Source organism: Sarcophilus harrisii, chromosome 2, assembly GCF_902635505.1.
Source record: "Sarcophilus harrisii chromosome 2, mSarHar1.11, whole genome shotgun sequence".
Lineage (NCBI taxonomy): Eukaryota > Metazoa > Chordata > Mammalia > Dasyuromorphia > Dasyuridae > Sarcophilus > Sarcophilus harrisii.
The window spans coordinates 87,981,376-88,002,155 of record NC_045427.1 but is presented as its reverse complement, the minus strand read 5'-3'; the positions used below and the strand labels follow the sequence as shown (position 1 = coordinate 88,002,155).

General features: G+C 35.3%; 1 protein-coding gene across 1 annotated transcript; it reads right to left on the bottom strand.

The window, feature by feature from the left end:
* Window positions 1-6,122: 6,122 nt before the first annotated feature.
* Window positions 6,123-19,260, bottom strand: EPCAM (epithelial cell adhesion molecule). Its single transcript, XM_003758802.4, has 9 exons — window positions 18,832-19,260; window positions 17,037-17,141; window positions 16,087-16,327; window positions 15,755-15,820; window positions 15,302-15,365; window positions 12,730-12,831; window positions 11,867-12,067; window positions 10,703-10,747; window positions 6,123-6,778 (listed from the first exon to the last, which is right to left on the bottom strand). Exons 1-9 carry the CDS (start codon window positions 18,905-18,907, stop codon window positions 6,737-6,739), a joined length of 942 nt encoding a protein of 313 aa, XP_003758850.1. The 5' UTR covers window positions 18,908-19,260; the 3' UTR covers window positions 6,123-6,736.
* Window positions 19,261-20,780: the final 1,520 nt, after the last annotated feature.

The following is a 20,780-nucleotide window of genomic DNA, read 5'->3' as shown; positions in this document are numbered from 1 at the left end:
AAGATAGGAAAGAATTTTTGCAGTCAATGTTTCTGATAAAGGCCCTATTTCTAAAATATAAAGAACTGAGTCAAATTTATAAGAATACAGGTTATGCCCCAATTGATAAATGGTCAAAAGCTATGAATAAGCAATTTTATCACCATTGATTAAAGAAATACAAATTAAAAAAACTCTGAGGTATCACCTCACACCTGACAGAAAAAGAAAATGATAAAGTTGAGAAGATATGAGAAAATTAGCACTTGGTGGAGTTACAAACTGATTCAACCATTTTGGAAAGCAATTTGGAACTATGTCCCCAAAGATATAAAACTATGTATACTCTTTGATCCAGCAATACCACTATTAGGTCTATATCCCAAACAGAACATTAAAAAGTACCCACATATACCCAAATATTAATAGCAGCTCTTTATGTGGTGGCAAAGAAGTGGAAATTAAGAGGATGCACATCAACTAGGGAATGACTGAACAAGTTGTGATATATGGGTATAATAGAATACTATTGTGCTATAAGGAATAATTGGCATGTGGATTTTTGAAAAACTTGAAAAGTTTTACATGAATTGAGGCTGAATAAAGAGAGCTGAACCAGGAGAATATTGTACACAGTAACAGCAACATTGTGCAGTGATATGATAGACTTAGTTCCTCTCAGTAATGCAGTGATCCAAGACAATTCCAATAGACTTGTGATAGAAAATGCCATCTACATCCAGAGAAAGAACTCTGGAGACTGAATGTGAATTAAAGCATAGTATTTTCACTTTATTGTTTTTTCTTTCTTGTGGTTTTCCCTTTTGTTCTTATTCTTTATTCATAATATGATCAATATAGAAATATGCTTAATGTGATTGTACATGTATAACCTATATCAGATTTCTTGCTATATCTTGAGGAGAAACGAGATAAAAGGGAGGGAGAAAAAATTGGAATCCAAAATCTTACAGAAATCAATGTTGAAAACTTTCTTTACATTGAATTGAAAAAAAAAATTAAGTGGTAGAAAAAATACTTTAAAGGATAAATCTATAGTGTTTGATTGACTTGTGATTGATTGAATAATTCCCAGTATTTGAGAATCATACTAGAAGCATTCTGCCTTTGACAGAATCAGGGAAGTTAAAGGAGGCAACTGGATTTAGAGAGAAATATAAGTTTGATTTTGATCATATTGAATTTGATATGGCAAGATTTCTAAGAGGAAACAGTGGTTAGCTGGTGATACTGATTTGGTTGCTTGTTGGTTAGTCATTTTTAGTCACGTCTAACTCATCATGACCACATTTGGGGTTTTCTTGACAAAAGTACTGGAGTAGTTTGCCATTTCCTTCATCAACTCATTTTACATCTGAGGAAACTGAGGCAAGCAAGGTTAAGTAACTTGCCCAGGGTCACATAGCTAGTGTTTGGAGCCAGATTGAACTCAGGAAAATTGAGTCTTCCTGACTCCAGCACATTATGCACTATGGTGCCACCTGGCTGCCCCAGGAATAGAGATAAAAACTTGGAGGTTCATTATCAGACAAGAGATAATTGAAGTAATAAAAATGAATCAACTCCCTGTGGAAGCAAAAAGAGAGAAAGGCAAAGCCAAGGATAAACTCTGAAATGGATCTTAGGTGGCTGGGAGACTTAGAAATTTGTCCACTTAAAACAAGTCTGTGATATCCTTCATGCATCACAATAGTCTCAATCTGTGCAGCTCAAAGCATCACTGGTAAGTAGCACATGCTCTCTAAATGAAGTTAGTTAGATTTAATAACCATATTCTTTCACCAAGCCCAATTTATGATTTGGATAAATAATGTGGCCAGATCTAAGCTAACCAGATCATGTAGGGTACTGAACTTGTATAAATTTATCCTCAGTAACATCTAACCAATTCATCTATTCAAATTATCTTTAGCTAATACTGAATCTCCAATTAGTCATGGTTCTTAGAATAATTTGCCTTTGGTTTTGCTGGGCTATCTGTGTGACCTGCAAGCTTAGGCTATTAATTTCACTTCCTGATTACTTGACTTAAAAAAAAGAGCCATGAAGTGCCCTAGCTGCCATCTAAGTCTCAGCAAGGGAAAGAGGACACATTTCATTCTTTTTTGCATTTGTCCTTTTCTATTAGGGAAAATCCATTTTGACTCCCCAAATCCAACTTCTTGCTGCTTTGACGATAAAGTGAGTTCTGAGGAAAATTCCCTAGAAGAGAAGGCTTAAATGTCCAATTTGGAAGGCCCAGGAGTACCCCAGCTAGTGGCCCTAAAGACAGCTTACCACAATTATCTTCCATATAGAATTCTTGAGGGTGCAGAGCATATTCACAGAGGACTCGCCTTACCAAATGGACACAGATAATTTACTCTCCAATATCCCAAAGGTGAGGGAAATCTCATTTCTAGAGGCATCACCAGAAGTGGTTTGCCAGTCAATCTGAGCAATCAAAAGCAGCTGGAATACCTGTCCTGTGATCCTGTGCAGGTCACTTAATCTCTGCCTCAATTTCCTTAACAAGGGATAATAAATTCCCAAATGGGGATAATAACAATTATCTCCCAGGGTTGTTATGAAGATAAAGTAATATAATATTTATAAGGCATTTTGCAAACTTTATTGTATAAATGTTAGTTTCCTAATCTTTGCTGTAGCCCTCATGTTTCTGGTACTTTTGTTCCTGGTCATCCCTTTATATTGAAATCCATGGTGAATTATAAAGATTTGGCTTCACCCAAGCAATGGACATGATTATTTAGATCTGAAATTCAGTCCTTTCAAAGCAAGGAAAAGGTGGTGAAGCTTAGAATTTCTAATCTTCACTTTTCCATATTCAGCCACTCATTTAAAGGGTTGTTATATTGGTTATTGTTTCTGCTTTACTTCCTCCCACCTCTGTTTAATGTTGCCAGTATTAGGTTTCTTGCATCCGTTAAGTCAGGGTTGACTAACTCTAAAATCATTTAAATGGTATAAGTTCTCTGTAACATTTCTTAGGTCCCCTAAGCATAGTTTAAGCTTTGCTTCTTAAAGTATGGATCACTTCATACCTGAATATAGGGGTCACAAAATTATGATCAGTAAATGTTTGATTTGTATACCTATTTAATATATATAATTTATATACCTGTGATCATCTACATATTTTTTTAGGTGAAAAGAGCAGGAAAAGCAGTCGAGTGGGAAAACTTTAAGAAGCCCCGGTCTAAATCTGGAACTATGCTCAGAAGGTTATCAAATTGTGCATACCCTTTGATTTGGCAATGTTTCTGCTGGGCTTATATCCCAAAGAGATCTTAAAGGAGGGAAAGGGACCCACGTGTGCCAAAATGTTTGTGGCACCCTTTTTGTAGCAGCAAGGAACTGGAAACTGAGTAGTGCCTATCAATTGGAGAATGACTGAATAAATTGTGGTATATGAATATTATGGAATATTATTGTTCAGTAAGAAATGACCAGCAGGATGATTTCAGAAAGGCCTGGAGAGACTTCCATGAACTGATGCTGAGTGAAATGAGCAGGACCAGGAGATCATTATATACTTCAACAACAATACTATAGGATGTGGCCCTTTTCAACAATGATTCGATTCAGACCAGTTCCAATGATCTTGTGATAATGACAGCCATCTGCATCCAGAAAGAGGACTGTGGGAACTGAGTGTGAATCACAACACAGCATTTTTACTTTTGTTGTCGTTTGCTTAAATTTTATTTTCTAATTTTTTTTTCCTTTTTGATCTGAATTTTCTTGTGTAGCAAGATAATTATATAAATGTGTGCCTATATTGGATTTACATATATTTTTATCATGTTTAATATATTTTGGATTACTTGTCATCTAGGGAAGGGAGTGGGGGGGAAGGAAGGAAAATTGGAAGACAAATTTTTGCAAGAGTCAATGTTGAAAAATTGTCCTTGAATATGTTTTGAAAATAAAACTTCAATAAAAACATTTAAAAATTATTTTTTTAAAAAAGAGGCCCTATTATAGAAGACCTGTAGGACCTTCCTACTAAAGGGTGGGGTGCTGTGTGGTGGGAACAACAGCTTAGTTTTCACTTCCATGAAAATTAAGCTAGTTTTTCCTTAAAAGGCAATGAAATCATCTTCCAAGACATAATTGGCTCTGAAAACTAAAGGCTCAAGCTACTGACTTTTACTCCCTGGCACCTGAGTTATAACAGCTAACATATATTTAGTACTTTAAATTTATTGTACATATATCTATGCATAATATATATATATATACATATATATAGTGTATATATATACATGTAATATACACATAGGTACTGTTCAGTTATTTTCCATCATGTCCAACTCTTCATGACCCCACATGGAGTTTTCTTGGCAATGATATTGGTGTGGTTGTGTCATTTCCTTCTCCAGCTCATTTTACAGATGAGGAAACTGAGGCAAACAGGAGGCCAGTGACTTGCCTAGAATGACATTGCTAGTGTCTGAGGCAGATTTGAATTCAGAAAGGCAACTCTTTCTGACTCCAGGCCCAGCACTCAATGTACCACCTAGTTTATACATATGTTTACATGTGTATGTATATATATACATATATATACACACACGAATGCTGCTTTTATATTTAGTTATCTTTTAAGATATACTTCCCATTACATCAAAAACATTAACTTTTTGTTAACATTTTATTTGATGAGATACCCTTCGTATAGCAACACCAAAATCGACTAAACTATTTTTGGAGTGCATAACAAAGTAGAAGTTTAAGTCCTTTGTTTATGGATGGGGACATAAGGAATGGCTAGTGGTGAATTATCTTCTCAAACTGGTAGGATTTTTTTTAAAGGCAATATAGTAGAAAATACCCTACTTGGAATCAGAACTGGGTTCTTAGTTCTATTGATATGGTTAATCCATTTCCTCATCTTTAAAATTGAAATGATGCTCATGCCACCTACTTCAAATAACTGGAAAGGGGTTACTCTGTAACTTTTAAAATTTGTATAAATGTTATTACTAACAATTTTTTGAAAATTTCATGTTAACTGATAAAGGAATGAATAAATTGAAATTTAGTTATGTAATTATAAGGTTGGTGGCTTTCGTCCTTAATTTGGTGGTGTGCTAATTGATTGTTATATTCTGTTACTCACAGGGCATACAATGAAAATAAAAGTAATTCCAGTTGTTTCAGAGTTACTTCCTTTGTTATCTCTGATTTTCTTGTTGACAGGTTAAAAGCTCTTTGAACTCCCCAACCCTGGTGGCTAACCAGATAGTATTTGGGTTAAATCCACTACCATTTAATGAATGTAATAGATATATTCTGTGTTTAACTTGTTTGACACCTTTTAAAAAGAAAGCTTCTTAAACTATGGATCACCACCCCATGTGGGTCATGTAACTGAATGTGGGGGTCACAAAAATTATGGTTTATTATTAGTAAATGTTTGATTTGCAAAGTTATTTTATATACCTAATACCCAAGGTTGTAAAAAGGTGTTACAAGTAGAAAAATTTTAAGAAGTCCTGGCTTAAGGTACCAAATTATCAGTTAAAATGGACATTAGAGGTCATTTGGTTCAAAAGCCTCACTTTACAAAGGAATCAATTAATAAACATTTAAGGGCTACTGTGTGTCAGGTACAATAAATAAAGGGAAAAAATCCTGGAATGAAGTGACTTGCTCAAGGCCACTTTTGTCAAAAAGCAGAATTTGAATCCAAGATCTGGCACTTCAGAGTTCATTCAAATGACTCTTTATAACACAGCTCATTTTAAATTAAATGTAACCTACTTTGCTATCCTCCTGGAAGATACTGAAGTATCTTGCTTTAAAAAAAAATCTGAGAGCAAAAACAAAATACATAAGGACATCTATAATTTAGACAATCTACCCTGGGTATTTGGGGAGTCAGCTATGTTTTTTTCATCGGAACTGTTTAGTAACAAAAATCTGAAGAAACTTTAATATAATAAATCACTCATTTGAAGTCACTTATCTAGTTTTTGTCTCAAAAATCCTTCCCCTTAAGTTCTTCCCCAAGGTTCATTTCCCACTCTCTCCCTTTTTTTTTTTTTTTTTTTTTAAAGTAATTTTGACTTTTGTTTTAAATAAAAAGCAAATATCACGTAGAGGAGAAACTTCAGTTTGTCCATGAAACATATCATTCATTTCTGACATTCAGATGTCTGAATATTACAAATTATCCAGTAGCTTAAGATTGATTGGTACTTTGTAGAAATTGATACCTTGATTTCAGATAAATAAAAAAATGGGATATTCAATTTTGAACAACTTTGTTTATCTTATGGTTCATAAAAAAACTAAGGAAATTAAAAACAAAAAATATATACAAGACAAACAAAAAACATTACCAAAAGTTAAGCTTTCATTTACAAATAAAAGTGTGAAATTAAAATCCTATCATGGAAATATATTTAAAGTATTAATTTTCATATCATATAAGCACATCTGCTTAAACTCCTGTTGTCTAGTTTTTGAGTAAGAAAATGTATATTTGAATAATTTGTAGTGGCTCAACTTTTTAAGATATGGATAGCCAAAATTTTTGAATTACTCATATCTTGAGTAATAAATAAATCCCACTTCTTAACAATCTACGCTCATTCTGCATTTCTGAACCCTAGGTTATAATAGATCCTAGCAACATTATTAATCTGGAAAGATTTCCTTTTTTCCATGGCCACACATACAGCGTCAAGATCTATTTTTTCTTCTTGATATCTTCCCATTTTGGCAGTTATGCGGAAGGTTCTCTGTGAAATTCACCCATCTCCTTTATCTGCGAGGTAGGAAAAAAGTGGACAAAGTTTGTATGTCATCAAAAATCAAATTCCTCTCATTTACAATAATTTTAACTCAATATTTATTGACATACCTAATATACACAAAAGACTGTAAGAATATGAAATTGAATATTCCTTGTTTCATTAAGGGTTCATTAAGTCCAGTAGACTGAATACTGAACAGTTAAGAAAATAGTTTAAATTTAGGTTCCACTGATCAAAACATTTTGAAGAGCAATTTAGAACTATGCCCAAAGGGCTATGAAACTGTCCATACCTTTGATCCAACAGTGTCTCTACTGGGTCCATATCACAAAAAAGGGAAAGAACGCATATATGCAAAAATGTTTGTAGCTGCCCTTTTTGCAGTGGCAAGGAACTGGAAACTGAGTGGATGCCCATAAGTTAGGGAATGGCTGAATAGGTTATGACATATGAATATAATGGAATATTACTGTTCTAAGAGATGATCAGCAGGATGATTTCAGAAAGGCCTGGAGAGACTGACATGAAATGATGTTAAGTGAAGTGAGTAGAACCAAGAGAACATCGTATACTGCAATAACGAGATTCTGTGATGATTAACTGTGATAGACTTGGCTCTTTTCAATAACGAGGTATTTCAGACCAATTCCAAAAGTCTTGTGATGGACAGTCATTTGCATCCAGAGAGGACTATGGGGACTAAATGTGGATCACAACAAAATATTTTCACCTTTTTAATTGTTGTTGTTTGCTAGCTTATTTTTTTTTCTTTCTCATTTTTCCCCTTTTGAGCTGATTTTTCTTGTGCAGCCATGATAAATATGCAAATGTTTAGAAGAACATGTTTAACCTATATTGGATTATTTACTATCTAAGGAAGAAGGGGAAGTGGAGAGAAAAATTTGGAACATGAGGATTTGCAAAGGTGAATGTTGAAAACTATTTTTGCATGTGTTTTGAAAAATAAAAAGCTATTATAAAAAATTTTTAAATTATAAAAAAAAATTTAAGTTCTGCCACTTACTAGCCATAAAAAGTTTAGACAATTCATTTAAGCTCCTAAAGCCTTAATTTCTTCATCTACAAAAAGGGTACAATAACGCTTTTGTGAGACAATACTTCATAAACTACAAAGCTTCATATATCAGTGACCTGTCTTTATAAACAACTCAAACATAAACAAAGTTATTATGAATGTCCCCAAAATACAGTAATATAAAAATTCAGAAAATGGATCAATAACTTCAATTTTTCATGATAATGAAAGACTTAAACATTACTAATAGCATTACAGCTGATGGCTGGAAGGCTGCTAATAAATTATCACAGATTTGTAGAACGTTTAGAATTTGAATGAACCTTGTCTAGATGAATTTTCTCAGTTTACAAATGAGGAAACTAAGGCCCCCTTTTCAAAATTACCCAAATAGTACCTGGGAAACAACAGGGCATGGCAGGACAGATTTTGTTTTGTTTCAATTTTATCTAATTTTTCATGACCCCATTTGGGGTTTTCTTGGCAAATATATCTTTCTTTTTTGTATTAAAGCTTTTTAATTTTCAAAAGATATGCATGGATAATTTTTCAACATTAACCCTTGCAAAACTTTACATTCCAATTCCCCCCACCCCTTCCATAGATATCAAGTAATCCAATATATATTAAACATGGTAAAAATATGTTAAACTCCATATAGGCATAGATATTTATACAATTATCTTGCTGCACAAGCAGTATCAAATCAAACAGGAAGAAAATGACAAAGAAAATAAAATGCAAGCAAACAACAACAAAAAGAGTGAAAAAGCTATGTTGTATTCCACACTTGGTTCCCACAGGCTTCTCTCTGGGTATAAATGGCTCTCTTAATCACAAGAAAATAATTGGAACTAGTCTGAATCATCTAAATATTAATTTAGAAAGAGCCACGTCCATTGGAATTGATCATCATTTAATCTTGTTGTTGCCGTGTACAATGATCTTCTGGTTCTATTCACTTCAATCAGCATGAGTTCATTTAAGTCTTTACAGGCTTTAAGCCTGCTCATCATTTCTTATAGAACAATAATATTCCATAATATTCATATACCATAATTCATTCAGCCATTCTCCAACTGATGGGCATCCACTTAGTTTCCAGTTTCTTGCCACTACAAAAAAGGGCTGCCACAAACATTTCTGCACATGTGGGTCCCTTTCCCTCCTTTAAGATCTCTTTGGGATATAATTGGCAAAGATATCGCATGGTTTGCCACTTCCTTTTCCAGATGACTTGCCCATAGTGTTTGAGTCCACATTAGAACTCAACTCTTCCTGATCTAGGCCCAGCAGTCTGCCAAGTGGCCACTCTGCCAACCAACTGCTCCGATATAAAAAATTTCAAGCTCTATCATTTATCTCTATGAGTATAGGTAAGTCACATCACTTCTCTAAACTTTAGTTTTCTTATCTGTGAAATGGAAGTCATTGAAAGAATCATCGGGTTACTGTGAGTAAAACACTTTGGAAACCTTCTAAAACATGATTCTCTGTAACTAAATCAGTGATCTCATGATCTTCCAATGATGCTTTCAGCCTAATATATTTAGTGAAAAAAAGCAATGCTTTACACATCTCCCTAGAACATCAATCAGAAGGACTTAAGAAGTCCCACAGCTATGAAATCCTGAGGCAAGACTTCGGTTTCCTCATCTGTGAAATGTCCATAAATCATCAGAAATCAAGTTCAATCCCAAGTAAGCAAAAAAAGTTTGTAAACAGTTTTGGACATTTATAATTAACAGTACATCATACAATACCAAAAATAATCATGCCCTAAATTAAATCCATCTATTCCAAGTATTTCTCCATTAGTTTAAAGCTAATCATATTTCACCTTAGCTACATTTGACTTCATTAATTAGATCTCATCAAAGGATCACTGTTTAAGAAAAAGTATCTCTATTCAAAATGGATAGATGTTGATTGATGAATGGCTGAAATATTTGGCAAATGAAACGTAATGGAATATTGTGCTATAGAAAGAATTCAAAAAAAGCTGAGAAGGGTTGTTAAAATAAAAGCTTGAAGAACAAAGTGAACAACATGTACTGTCCCCCACCTTCCCTACCGCCTCCCTTACCCCATATAAATACAAGGGAAAACAATACAGAAAGATCAGAACTCCTACCAAGTTACTGACAGTTGTATGGAAAAAGGCATATGCTGTTAAATATGGTTAATGTGCTGACTTGTTTTGTTTAACTGTATACTTCTTCGCTACTAAGAAGGGATCCACTGGGGAGTGACATCAAGCATAATATTATGGACCTCCTAATCTAATGCTATTCCAGTATAACTGCTAGAACATTAGAACAGAACCCCATAAAAGATATTCCTTTTGGGTTTTATGTAAGGGGGATTTAGACAAGAGCATTCATTATTAGGCACAAACTCCTAGAATAATATTCTCGTGGGGTCACTGGAATCTGTTTGTATGTCTGGACCATTCTCTAATTTAACCAATAGAAAGTTGTTTAATAAATTATTCTACAAATTCGTGAGATCATAGATTTAGAGCTAAAAGGGATTTTACAGACCAACTAGTCCAATGTCCTGTGACTCTAACATCAAAGCTTCTTTCTACTGTATATCATGTTATTTGGTAATTAGGTAGTGAAATGGGACAGAGCACTAGATCTTGAATGAGGAAGATCTCAGTTTAATTCTCACCTCAAACATTTATTGGCTGTGTAATCATCATCAAGTCATATAAACCTACATTTTTCTTAGTGTCTCTATCTGCAAATTGGGGAAATGATAGCACCTATCTGTGAGAGTTGTTGTGAGGGCAAAAACAACATGTATAGTCCTTTGAAAATTGTAAAGGTCTATATAATTGCTATTGTTATTATTACTAATACCTTAAAATGAATTTAATTAATGATCAACTTACTTCAGCTTTCTCATATTTTGTCTTCCTTTTCTTCCTGGACATAACCTAAATGAAGATATTCAATAATTTTAGAAAACTGTTTAATATTTAGTCAAAGAATAGTTACACATCAGCAGGCTATAACCACATTATTAAATTCTATTAAAGGGTTCATAATTGAACAATTTTATATTTAATCTAATTACACTATTATTGTAAATACCATAAGTAACAGACTAAGCCGACTTTTCAGAAAAATAGGAACTGTTAAGTAAAAATTGCTTCTAGTAAAGGCATAACATTTTCAAATAAAACTGAAAACTGAGGATAGTCATGCTTAAAGGTCAAAGTCCATTATTACAAATTCCACAGAATATCTAAATGATTTTGTTGTATAAAAATGGCAAAAGGGGTATAATACTAAAAATGTCATTTTCAATATATGGGAGCCAATGTCCAAATTCTTTATAGTGTATCTACATATGTATATAAATATGTATGTAGATATATGACTTACAGAGAGAATTTACTTAGTTTTCATGATATAACACTTAACCCCTTTTATCCTCTCCTTGAGGAAGTGGCTTAGATGCTGGATCTGGTAAAAGATTTGAGCTCAAATTTAACCTCAAGACAAGTTATTAGTTATATGACCTCAAGTCAATCAGTCTCTCTCACTCTCAGTTTCCTCAACTCTAAAATGGGGGAAATAGCACCAAACTCACAGACTTATTGTAAGGATCAAATTTTCTGTAAGTATGACTGCTACCTGTGAGCTATTAATATTATCATGTAATAGCTTGAATTTAGCAAGGGTAGATGATTTGGGAGTTTCGGATTGTCTGGTTCTCTTTTTTTTTTTTTTTTGCTCGTGAGTTAAGATGTTTTAAGTGGGAGAAGAGTATTTGTATTTGCTGCTTTTTGGCAAAATAAAATAAATATAAAGACTGTGGTTATAGTCTATTTCCTCTCCTACAACACACATAAAACAAAGTTTCTTTTCTTACGGAGAGTGATTATCTCATACTAAGACTAAGAAAATAGTAATCATATAGGATTAATTATTAAAACTTTACAACCAGATTGAATATCGTTACTTCAGCTGCTCCATTTGAAAATGAAAATAACTGTCACATAGAAGCTACTGAAATTATACTTGGGACATTGGTACTTATTCTTACTTACCAACACAACAATGCCAGCTACAAGTGCTAGAACGACAACTACTATGACAGCAATAATACCAGCTTGTAGTCCTTGCATTGAAAATTCAGGTGCCTTTTCATCCAGATAATAGATTAAAGTTTGAGCAGGATCCAGGTCAAGCATTTCACCATTTATGTCAAGATTAAGTTTACTGGAATAAAAGAGAGATTCGCCTTTTACCTATATTGGAAAGAAAACATTTTTTAAAAGTTTAGAAAGAATCATTGCCAAACATCATTAGTATTTTAACACCAAATTGAATAATAAGTGAAATTTTTTACATGCGTCCTACACATTTTACTCCCTGCACCAGGGGCTCTACAGGTAAGAGGAAGCATAAAAGAAGATAAAAATATGTCTCTGTACCCTTAAAAAATTCATAGATCTAATTGGAAACAAAATATACACATGTACATATGACAGATGATTAAGAGACAGTATAATAAATTGTGTATCTATTTATATGCTGAATGATGTTGCACAAGATTTTTCAGGGAATGGTTAAGAATTAATGGAGTCTAACATAGTTATTTGAAGGATGTAATAGAGGAGGAGGAGATGATATTAGACTAAAATGGCACTAGCAAATTCATATATAGAACATTTCCTAACTTTAAGTACCCATGACTTTCTTTGGTGTAGGAAAAAACAATAAAAAGACTAAACTGACTACATCAAGGGGATGATTTTGAAGAATGAGAAGAAATAGAGCCTGGAGGTAGTAGCTAGAATGCTTTTAATATTAATTTGACTAAAAGCATATTAATTCCTCCCCTTTCCTTCTTTTCTTGAGTGATATTGTCAAAATAATGCTTCAGAATAATGCAGCCAGTCATACTCACATCTTTCTCAAAATAATAAGCCACGTCAACTATGTCCACATCATTGGATCTCTTTTCGGTACCATTTTGCATCAGTTCAATAGTGATAATATCATTCTCATACTGGAAAAAAAAAAAAAAAGAGACTAAAGATCAAGTAAATATAATTAGCAACCAAAACCACAGTGTTTATTGTGACATTTCTGTCATTAAATTCTATGACTTTTGAATCATTTGCAGTTGCTCTTCTCCATTGAAATAATTAATAAATAACTATTGGAATTGTGAAATGCTGTGATACAACATAATATTTTCACCTTTTTTGTTATTTGCTTGCTTTTTGTTTTCTTCTCATTTTCCCCCCTTTTTGATTTGATTTTTCTTGTGCAGTACGATAATTATGGAAATATGTATAGAAGAATTGCACATGTTTAACATACACTGGATTACTTGTTATCTGGGAGAGGAGATGAGGGAAAGGGAGGAAGAAAAAATTCAGAACACAAGGTTTTGCAAGTATGAATGTTGAAAACTATCTCTGCATAGATTTTTAACATAAAAAAGCTATTTTTTTATTATTAAAGTTTTTTATTTTCAAGACATGGATAATTTTTCAACAATGCAACTTGCAAAATCTTATGATCCAAATTTCCATGCTCCCCCACCCCTATCTCTAGATAGTAAATAATCTAATATATGTTAAACATGATAAAAAGATATGTTACATCCAATATATGTATACATATTTATACAGCTGTTGTGCTATACAAGAAAAATCAGATCAAAAAAGAAAAAAATGAGAAAGAAAACAAAATGCAAGAAAAAAACAACAAAAAGAGTGAAAATGCTATGTTGTGATCCACACTCAGTTCCCACAGTCCTCTCTCTGAGTGTAGATGGCTCTCTTCATCACAAGATCAATGGAACTGGCCTGAGTCATCTCACTGTTGAAAGAACCATGTCCATTAGAATTGATCTTCATATAATTTTCTTGTTGCTATGAACAAAGATCTCCTGGTTCTGTTCACTTCACTCAGCCTCAATTTGTGTAAGTCTCTCCAAGCTTCTCTGAAATCATCCTGCTGATCGTTTCTGATAGAAGAATAATATTTTGTAACATTCATATACCATAATTTATTCAACTATTCCTAACTGATGGGCATCCACTTAGTTTCCAGTTTCTAGCCACTACAAAAAGGGCTGCCACAAACATTTTTGCACACGTGGGTTCCTTTCCTCCTAAAATCGATTTCCCCCCCCTGAGGCAATTGGACTTAAGTGACTTGCCCAGGGTCACACAGCTAGGAAGTGTTAAGTGTCTGAAGCCACATTTGAACTCAGGTCCTCCTGACTTCAGGGCTGGTCCTCTATCCACTATATCAACTAACGGCCCCAAAGCTTTTTTTTTTTTTTTTTTTTTTTTTAAAGAAATGTGTTATCTTTAAATACACTACATGTGGTTTAGAGCAAATGGCTCTCTAAAAGTTTAAAAGTTAATTATAATTAACAATAAAAACTTCTGTCATGAAAGAAATGCAGTGTTTGCTACCACAATAAAAATTATTATAGACTATATGGCTTATTTGAACAAGTAATATCCTTTTCATTTCAAATTATCCTAAGTGTGGCATAGGTAAAGTGCTAAATCCAAATTCAGTCTCCTACTTGATGGCAAAGAAAGGAATAATGTTATCTCTTCCAAATGTCCTATGGTGTAGAATAATGGATAGAGGGCTAAATTTGGAGTTGTAAAATATGGGTTCAAATCCTGCCTCAGATATTTACTACATTAAGCATTTTTTCAATGACAACTTGGAATGAATCATTTTGACTGTCTAGTTCACAGATGGGAAGCTATAAAAAGAATACTCTTGGGAAAAGCAGAAATTATCTTTGATACATTTTTTAAAACTCTAAATTAGAATACATCCTTAATAAGAATATAATGGTTACTTAATACCCACAAAGAACATATATAAGCTGGGGGGGTGGGGGAAAAGGGAAATGTAACAAGTTTCAAAGAACTACTATGTTTTCTAGAGAGAGAGCAGGATGTTTTAGAGACTAGGGGAGGGAAATGATACTTGAAAGATTATTTCTATGGGAAAGGTGAACAAGAAAAGCAGTATTTTTTGTCTCAGTGGTTATCTATATCATCAGTTCATGAAAATATTTCTGTCTAATCAGGGTGAATTGTCTGAACTTTTTTCCCTGAATGTTATATTCTTTCATTTTTTTCCCCCTGAATATGTTATATTCTTTGAAATCCAAGAATCACTATACTTTTAGATGTAAAAAATATATGGAAATCAAAAATAAAGACTACAAAATTAGAATGAAGTACTTAACACAGATGACAAGCCAGTTATAACTTAGTGAATGAGTTTTTTCCAGAGTTATTAAAAACTAAAAGGCATTGAGTGATTTGCCCATGGGCATATAGCTTTTAAGTGTCAGAGGAAAGATTTGAATCCATGTCTTCCTGTCTCCAAATCTAGTAGTTTATCTACTGTACCCAGCTATATTATCACATATTTGCTAAAACTTGCCTGTTCTTTCAAAGATAGTTTGCAACAGGAAGAAAATATATTACCGTAATTTCTTTGATATATTTCTGGTTCAGTTGATAACGATGCTCAAATTCCTTTATGAGAGCACTGTAAGAATTAAAAGTCAGTTATAAAACAGCTATTTTACAATACAAAATTATAAGCAGCAACATTTTATTGACACAATAGTTATACTTCTCCAAGACCAAAGTGCTTGCTAAATTAACCTATTAAAGTAAGGTGCTATTTTTAATTTTTACAAGCATCATAAACAACTTGTTACAAGAAATATTTACCTCTTATAGAACAACATGAAGTCATAAGTTTTTAAACAACATTATTTGGTAAATATAGAATGTCAGTGCTACAATAGATCTTAAAGATGATTCAGTTCAAAGGCTTAATTTTACAAATAATTAATCATTTTAATGAATAAATGAAAAGCCATATACTAAGCTCTTAAATATGTATAAGACATGGACTTTAATAAGACTTACTTTTTTAAGATGGTACTATCAAAAGGTTTCTCTCTTGTTTTGTGTTTCAGTTCAATGCCAATCCAACTGTAATAAAAAAAAAAATAACTTAATTCTTCCTTATATTTTTAAACTTTCAATTACTGGATAATTTTCCAAGACTCAAATATAGCAGTAGTATCATTAAAAGGAAATAAATTTCTTTTTTAATCAAACCAACAAATGAATCAGAATGCTTTTAGATTAACTATCATATTTACCATCAAAATTTCCAGTACAAAACACTGTGTTAAGATTCACAGACAAGGAATTTATCTAAAAAATATGAATATTAGTAATAAAGGCAAACTTACTATGTTCTTACTAGTTCACTGCATGATATTTCAGTATCCTTATCTGTTCTTCTTACTCCAGCTGTATTCACACACCAGCAAAGGGCAGTGCCATTACATTGGCGAGGTTTGAAGTGACCATGTGTATCGCAATCAGGATCATATAGTCCATCATTATCTTTAAAAGATCCTTCTGGTCTTTTTCTCCGCCCACTCTTTGAATTAGTCATTTCTGCCTTCATCAACAAACATTTTGTAGCCACTTTGGGGAGAAAAATGTTATGGTCAAACTCAAAAAAATAAAACTGGGCTTATGCCTTAGTATCTTTTATTATAAATAATATTCAAGAGCCTACACAGCTCAAAAGTTAAGACATGAATGCATAATCACTAAATTCAAGAAAGGATAAATTCCCAAGACAATGTGATAGAAATGGGTGAACTAGGAATCTGAAAACAACTCTACCACTTATACGCATAACATGCAAATCACTGGCTCTGTTTCCTCACATTTAATGAAAAGGAAGTCTTTCTCAAGATCTAAAATCCTACAAGTCAGAATTTTTTAAAAAAAAATGTTCTTGTTTGAGTCATATTGTTTATTCTGAAGAGTATATTTTAATTTTTGTTCTCCTTTGAATCACCGGAGCCATGATACATGCAAAGCCTTAAGTGTTCACTTCTTATATTCTAGAAAAACAAATTACTTATAAATATAAAAAATTCACCTCTCACATTCTAGAAAAAGCCATAATACTTATAAATGTGGATAGTTAGATGATTTTTTAAAAAATGCACATACAACTGAGCTGAAACCAGAATGTCCCATTATAAACAAAACAAGTAATATACTTCTGAGTAAATATTTTTACACACTGATTTGTTATTTACAAATGGTCTCTACTACATTCTACTAGCCAAATTAATATACCAAACATAAAATTAATAGCAGAAAATTAGACTAAACTCACGTGTTGAACAGGTGACTATATTTGGTGAACCAATAGCCTGACATTGGCACTCATCAGGTGAGATTTCAGTGCAGTTTGTTAGCTTATTTGTTTCACAGATACACGCTAGGAAAAGGAAAAAAAGATATTTATAAACCTGATATCTTTCAATTAATTTCAATTAATAATAATAATAATAATAATAATACTCCCCTCAAAGACAATTCTGGTGCTCCAGTTAAATGAGTTTCTGGGAATCCTACCGAAGTATCCAATAAAATCACAGCTTTAAATGGCAAGAAAAAGTGGTTCTAAAAATTTTTTTAACTTGTTTGTACAATGGGTCATTTCACTGATTCCTATGTCAACTTTTAGGCCCAATCTTTCCATTCCCTCAAACATAACCAACCTTTACAAAACATAGAAACCCAAGTCATTTCTTCCTTCCTTCCCTTCAGAACCCACCCTCCAGTTCAAAACCGATTTGATTCATTAAAGACAAAGTAAAATGTCTCTGATAATACTGCCTTTCTATCCCGCAGTCAGTCAACATGTATGAAGCACCTACTTCATTATATGTATGCACCACGAAATGTGCTAAACGCTGGGGACATAAAGAAAGGCAAAAAACAAACACCCATAATACAATGAAATTAAAACCCAATCTGTTCTCAAAGAGGGGAAGTAGGAGATGGAAGACAAACTATGTACGGCCAAATGGGAGATCAAAGGGAAGACTAGAACGAACATTACTGCAGCCAATATACTAAAAATAGAGAGAGCAGACAAGAGTCCTCAAGGAGTATGGAATGCAGCATCCAACTGCACTTAAAGGAAACCATTACTTAATTTCTTATCTTTCCAATAGGAAACGGACTTAAGGTGTTTCACTCTCAGATGGAAACAAGAAGTTGGATCATAATTGGAAAGTTTTCTTTCCACTCCTCGAGGGTACAGAAGTAAAGTGGGGAGAAGGGAGCGAATGCCTGGAGAGAGCAGGTGTATGGAAGCGCTTCAAGACAATCACCTGTGGCGCCGCTCCCGGTTCTCATCCGGGTATTAACTCAGGTAGCAAGTCTCCTCGTAGGGCGGGGCCCAGCTCAGCCCAGCACAGCCCAGCTCAGCCCAGCCCAACCCAGCCCAGCCAGGGCCATTGACCAGTTCCCGCTTTCCCCAGCTTCCCCAAGGGATCTCTCTTCATCTGCTGAAGTAATCGAAGCCCGGAAAAGGGAGAGTGGCGCCATTGTGTGGAGAGAAAGAGGGAGTGGAAAGGGACAAGGAAAAGGGAAGAAAAAGGGCAGGGTCGGCGGGGCCGGAAGGCAGAAGGGACGACCCGACCCCCCATTCCCCCTTATCCCCTTACCTCTCTCCTACTCCCACTGTCCTGCCAAACAACAATACTCAAGGCCCCTCCCCGGGTACCAATTCCCCCAGACTTAACACAACCTGGGTCTTCATTCCCCATCCGCTTTCCCCTTTTCCCCCCGCCCTAAGTCATCCTCCCGAGACCAGTCCCTTCTCTAGGCCCTCACCCCCAACTCGCCCTTAATTGTTTCCGAGGCGAAGCTGGCTCCTTCCCCCAGAAACAAAGACAGCCACGGGTACGCGAAGCTCTGGCTAGCAGTTCCCCGCCTCTGCCTACACTCTCCGGGTCCTCGGGTCACTAAATGCAATCTTCCCCATGACCTCGTCCATCTCTCTCTCCCTCCTCAGCCCAGACGAAGCCTTCAGCCACCGTGGTCACCCCCACCCCACACATACACACCACCCCACGCCCAGCATCCCTGACCGTCCCCAGCTTGTTCCTCCGGCTCACCTTTCCCAGCCCAGCTCATCGATACAGCCGTGGCCGCGAGCAGCAGCCAGAGCACAAGAGCCCGGGGGAGAGCCATGGCGAGCGCGCCGCGCGGTGCGGAGAGGGCACGGGAGCACGTTACTCCCAAGCCTAGTCCCAGAGGCAAAGTGGTCTGACGTGCGCTAGGACCCTCGGAGGGTCCGGCTGAGGAGCTGGGTAAGAGGGTCTCGTGCCCCTCAAGATTGGGAGGGGCTAGCAGAGGTCACCTGGCCTCGAGCTAGACGAGGACCAGAGTGGAGACCGACTCCCAGAGAGGCACAGAGAGTCTGGGGAGAGTCTGATGCCACACCAGGACCAGCCCAACCAACCTGGTCTCCGCCTCTCTCCAAGCCTCTCCCTTAGGGCTGTGGGCCCCCTGCCTCCCACCCCCACCAGTCTGACCGGTTCCCAAGGTAGAGTCCTCCTCCTCCTCCTCTTCCGGGGGGGAAGGGGGTGGGGGTAAAGTCCCCTCCTCTCCCGTGGCGCCCGCGGTGTTGGCTAGAGTTTAGGCACCGCCCTCTTCCCCTTCCCCCTCCCCTAGGCGCTTCTCAGGTGTGGTTTCTGGTCTCTTCTCTTTAAGCCACCGGACAGCCTGCCCGCCCTACCCCCTCAACCTATTCCCACCCCGGCCCCGCCATCTCCCTGCTTCCGTTCCTATGTGTGTCCCCAGTCTGAGAGAGCCGTAAGTCTAGGGAGAGCCTGGCGAGGGGGCGCCAAGTGACACTCTCTAGTCACCTGGGCTAATTGGCCCGTCCTAGTTAAGAGAGGATGCCAGGGAGCAGGGAAAAAAGGCCCTAGAGAACGAGTTAGGGAGAGGGGAGTGGGTTGAGTCAAAGAGGGGAAGGGGAAGGCGAGGGCGAATACAGACAAAGGGGGAAAAAGTGGAGGAAAGGCAGCCAAGAAGGGCTGCCCGAAGCTACTTGGGTCTGGCTAGCAAACTCTGATCTCTCCAAGGCCATTTAACTTAATTCCCTTGTACTATGAACTTGACGGCCTTGGGGGAAAAAAAAATTGACTTTAAAAGTGGGTAAATGAGGAAGCAGATGTTAACAATCATTTCCTTTTAGCTAAAGATGATAATTGTTGACCTTTCATACGTCAGGTAATTTACTTGGAACATTTTTAGCCCTTTGAAGGTAAGCAATGATGTTTCAACAGAACTAAATTCTAGGAACCGAGTCTTTTTTTTTTTTAATCTGCCAACTGACAGACTAACATATTAACGAATAACTTTTTTTACTCTACAAAGTGGAATAAAAGGATTAATGTAGATTCGGTAGTTATGACAAATCTTTCAAAGCCCTTGAGTTGGAATTTTGATATCTTCAAGTAAATGTAAAGAATCTTTAGACAGTCTCAAAAGGATCAGTTTCTTTTGACAGTTTTGTTGTCTACAGCTTCTTTTCTTTACCTGAGAATCTACTTAAGCGATATTCTTAATCTTTAAGAAATTATTACAAATGTACAAAAATAAAATGAAAAATCATTTCAAGATTTAAAAAATCTCTTAGGATTAGTTTTATGTCTATAACAAATGAAATGTTTTCTACTACTGCATTTGAAAGAATTTATAAATATTGATTTATACAGTTGTGGGTACAGTAACTATATAATTTGACTTTTTAGAAGGAAATATAAACAGGTGTCAAATTTAAATAAAACAGATAATTCTAGATATGAAAGGACCCTTTAGAGACAATAGTAATCTATTCCAAGCTTCTCATTTTACTGATAATGAAACTGAGTATCAGACAGGTTGTAACTTTATCAGCCTCAAAAAAATAAAAACAGAAACAACTTTGATATGTTTCAAGGAAGACTACCATTTAAAAAAAACTTTAATTCTCAATCATTGAGAGAAGATAAATTGGTTTTTTCCAATAGAGCTACTTCAAGAGCTGATTTTTTTTTGTCATTTGTTTTACTCAAAA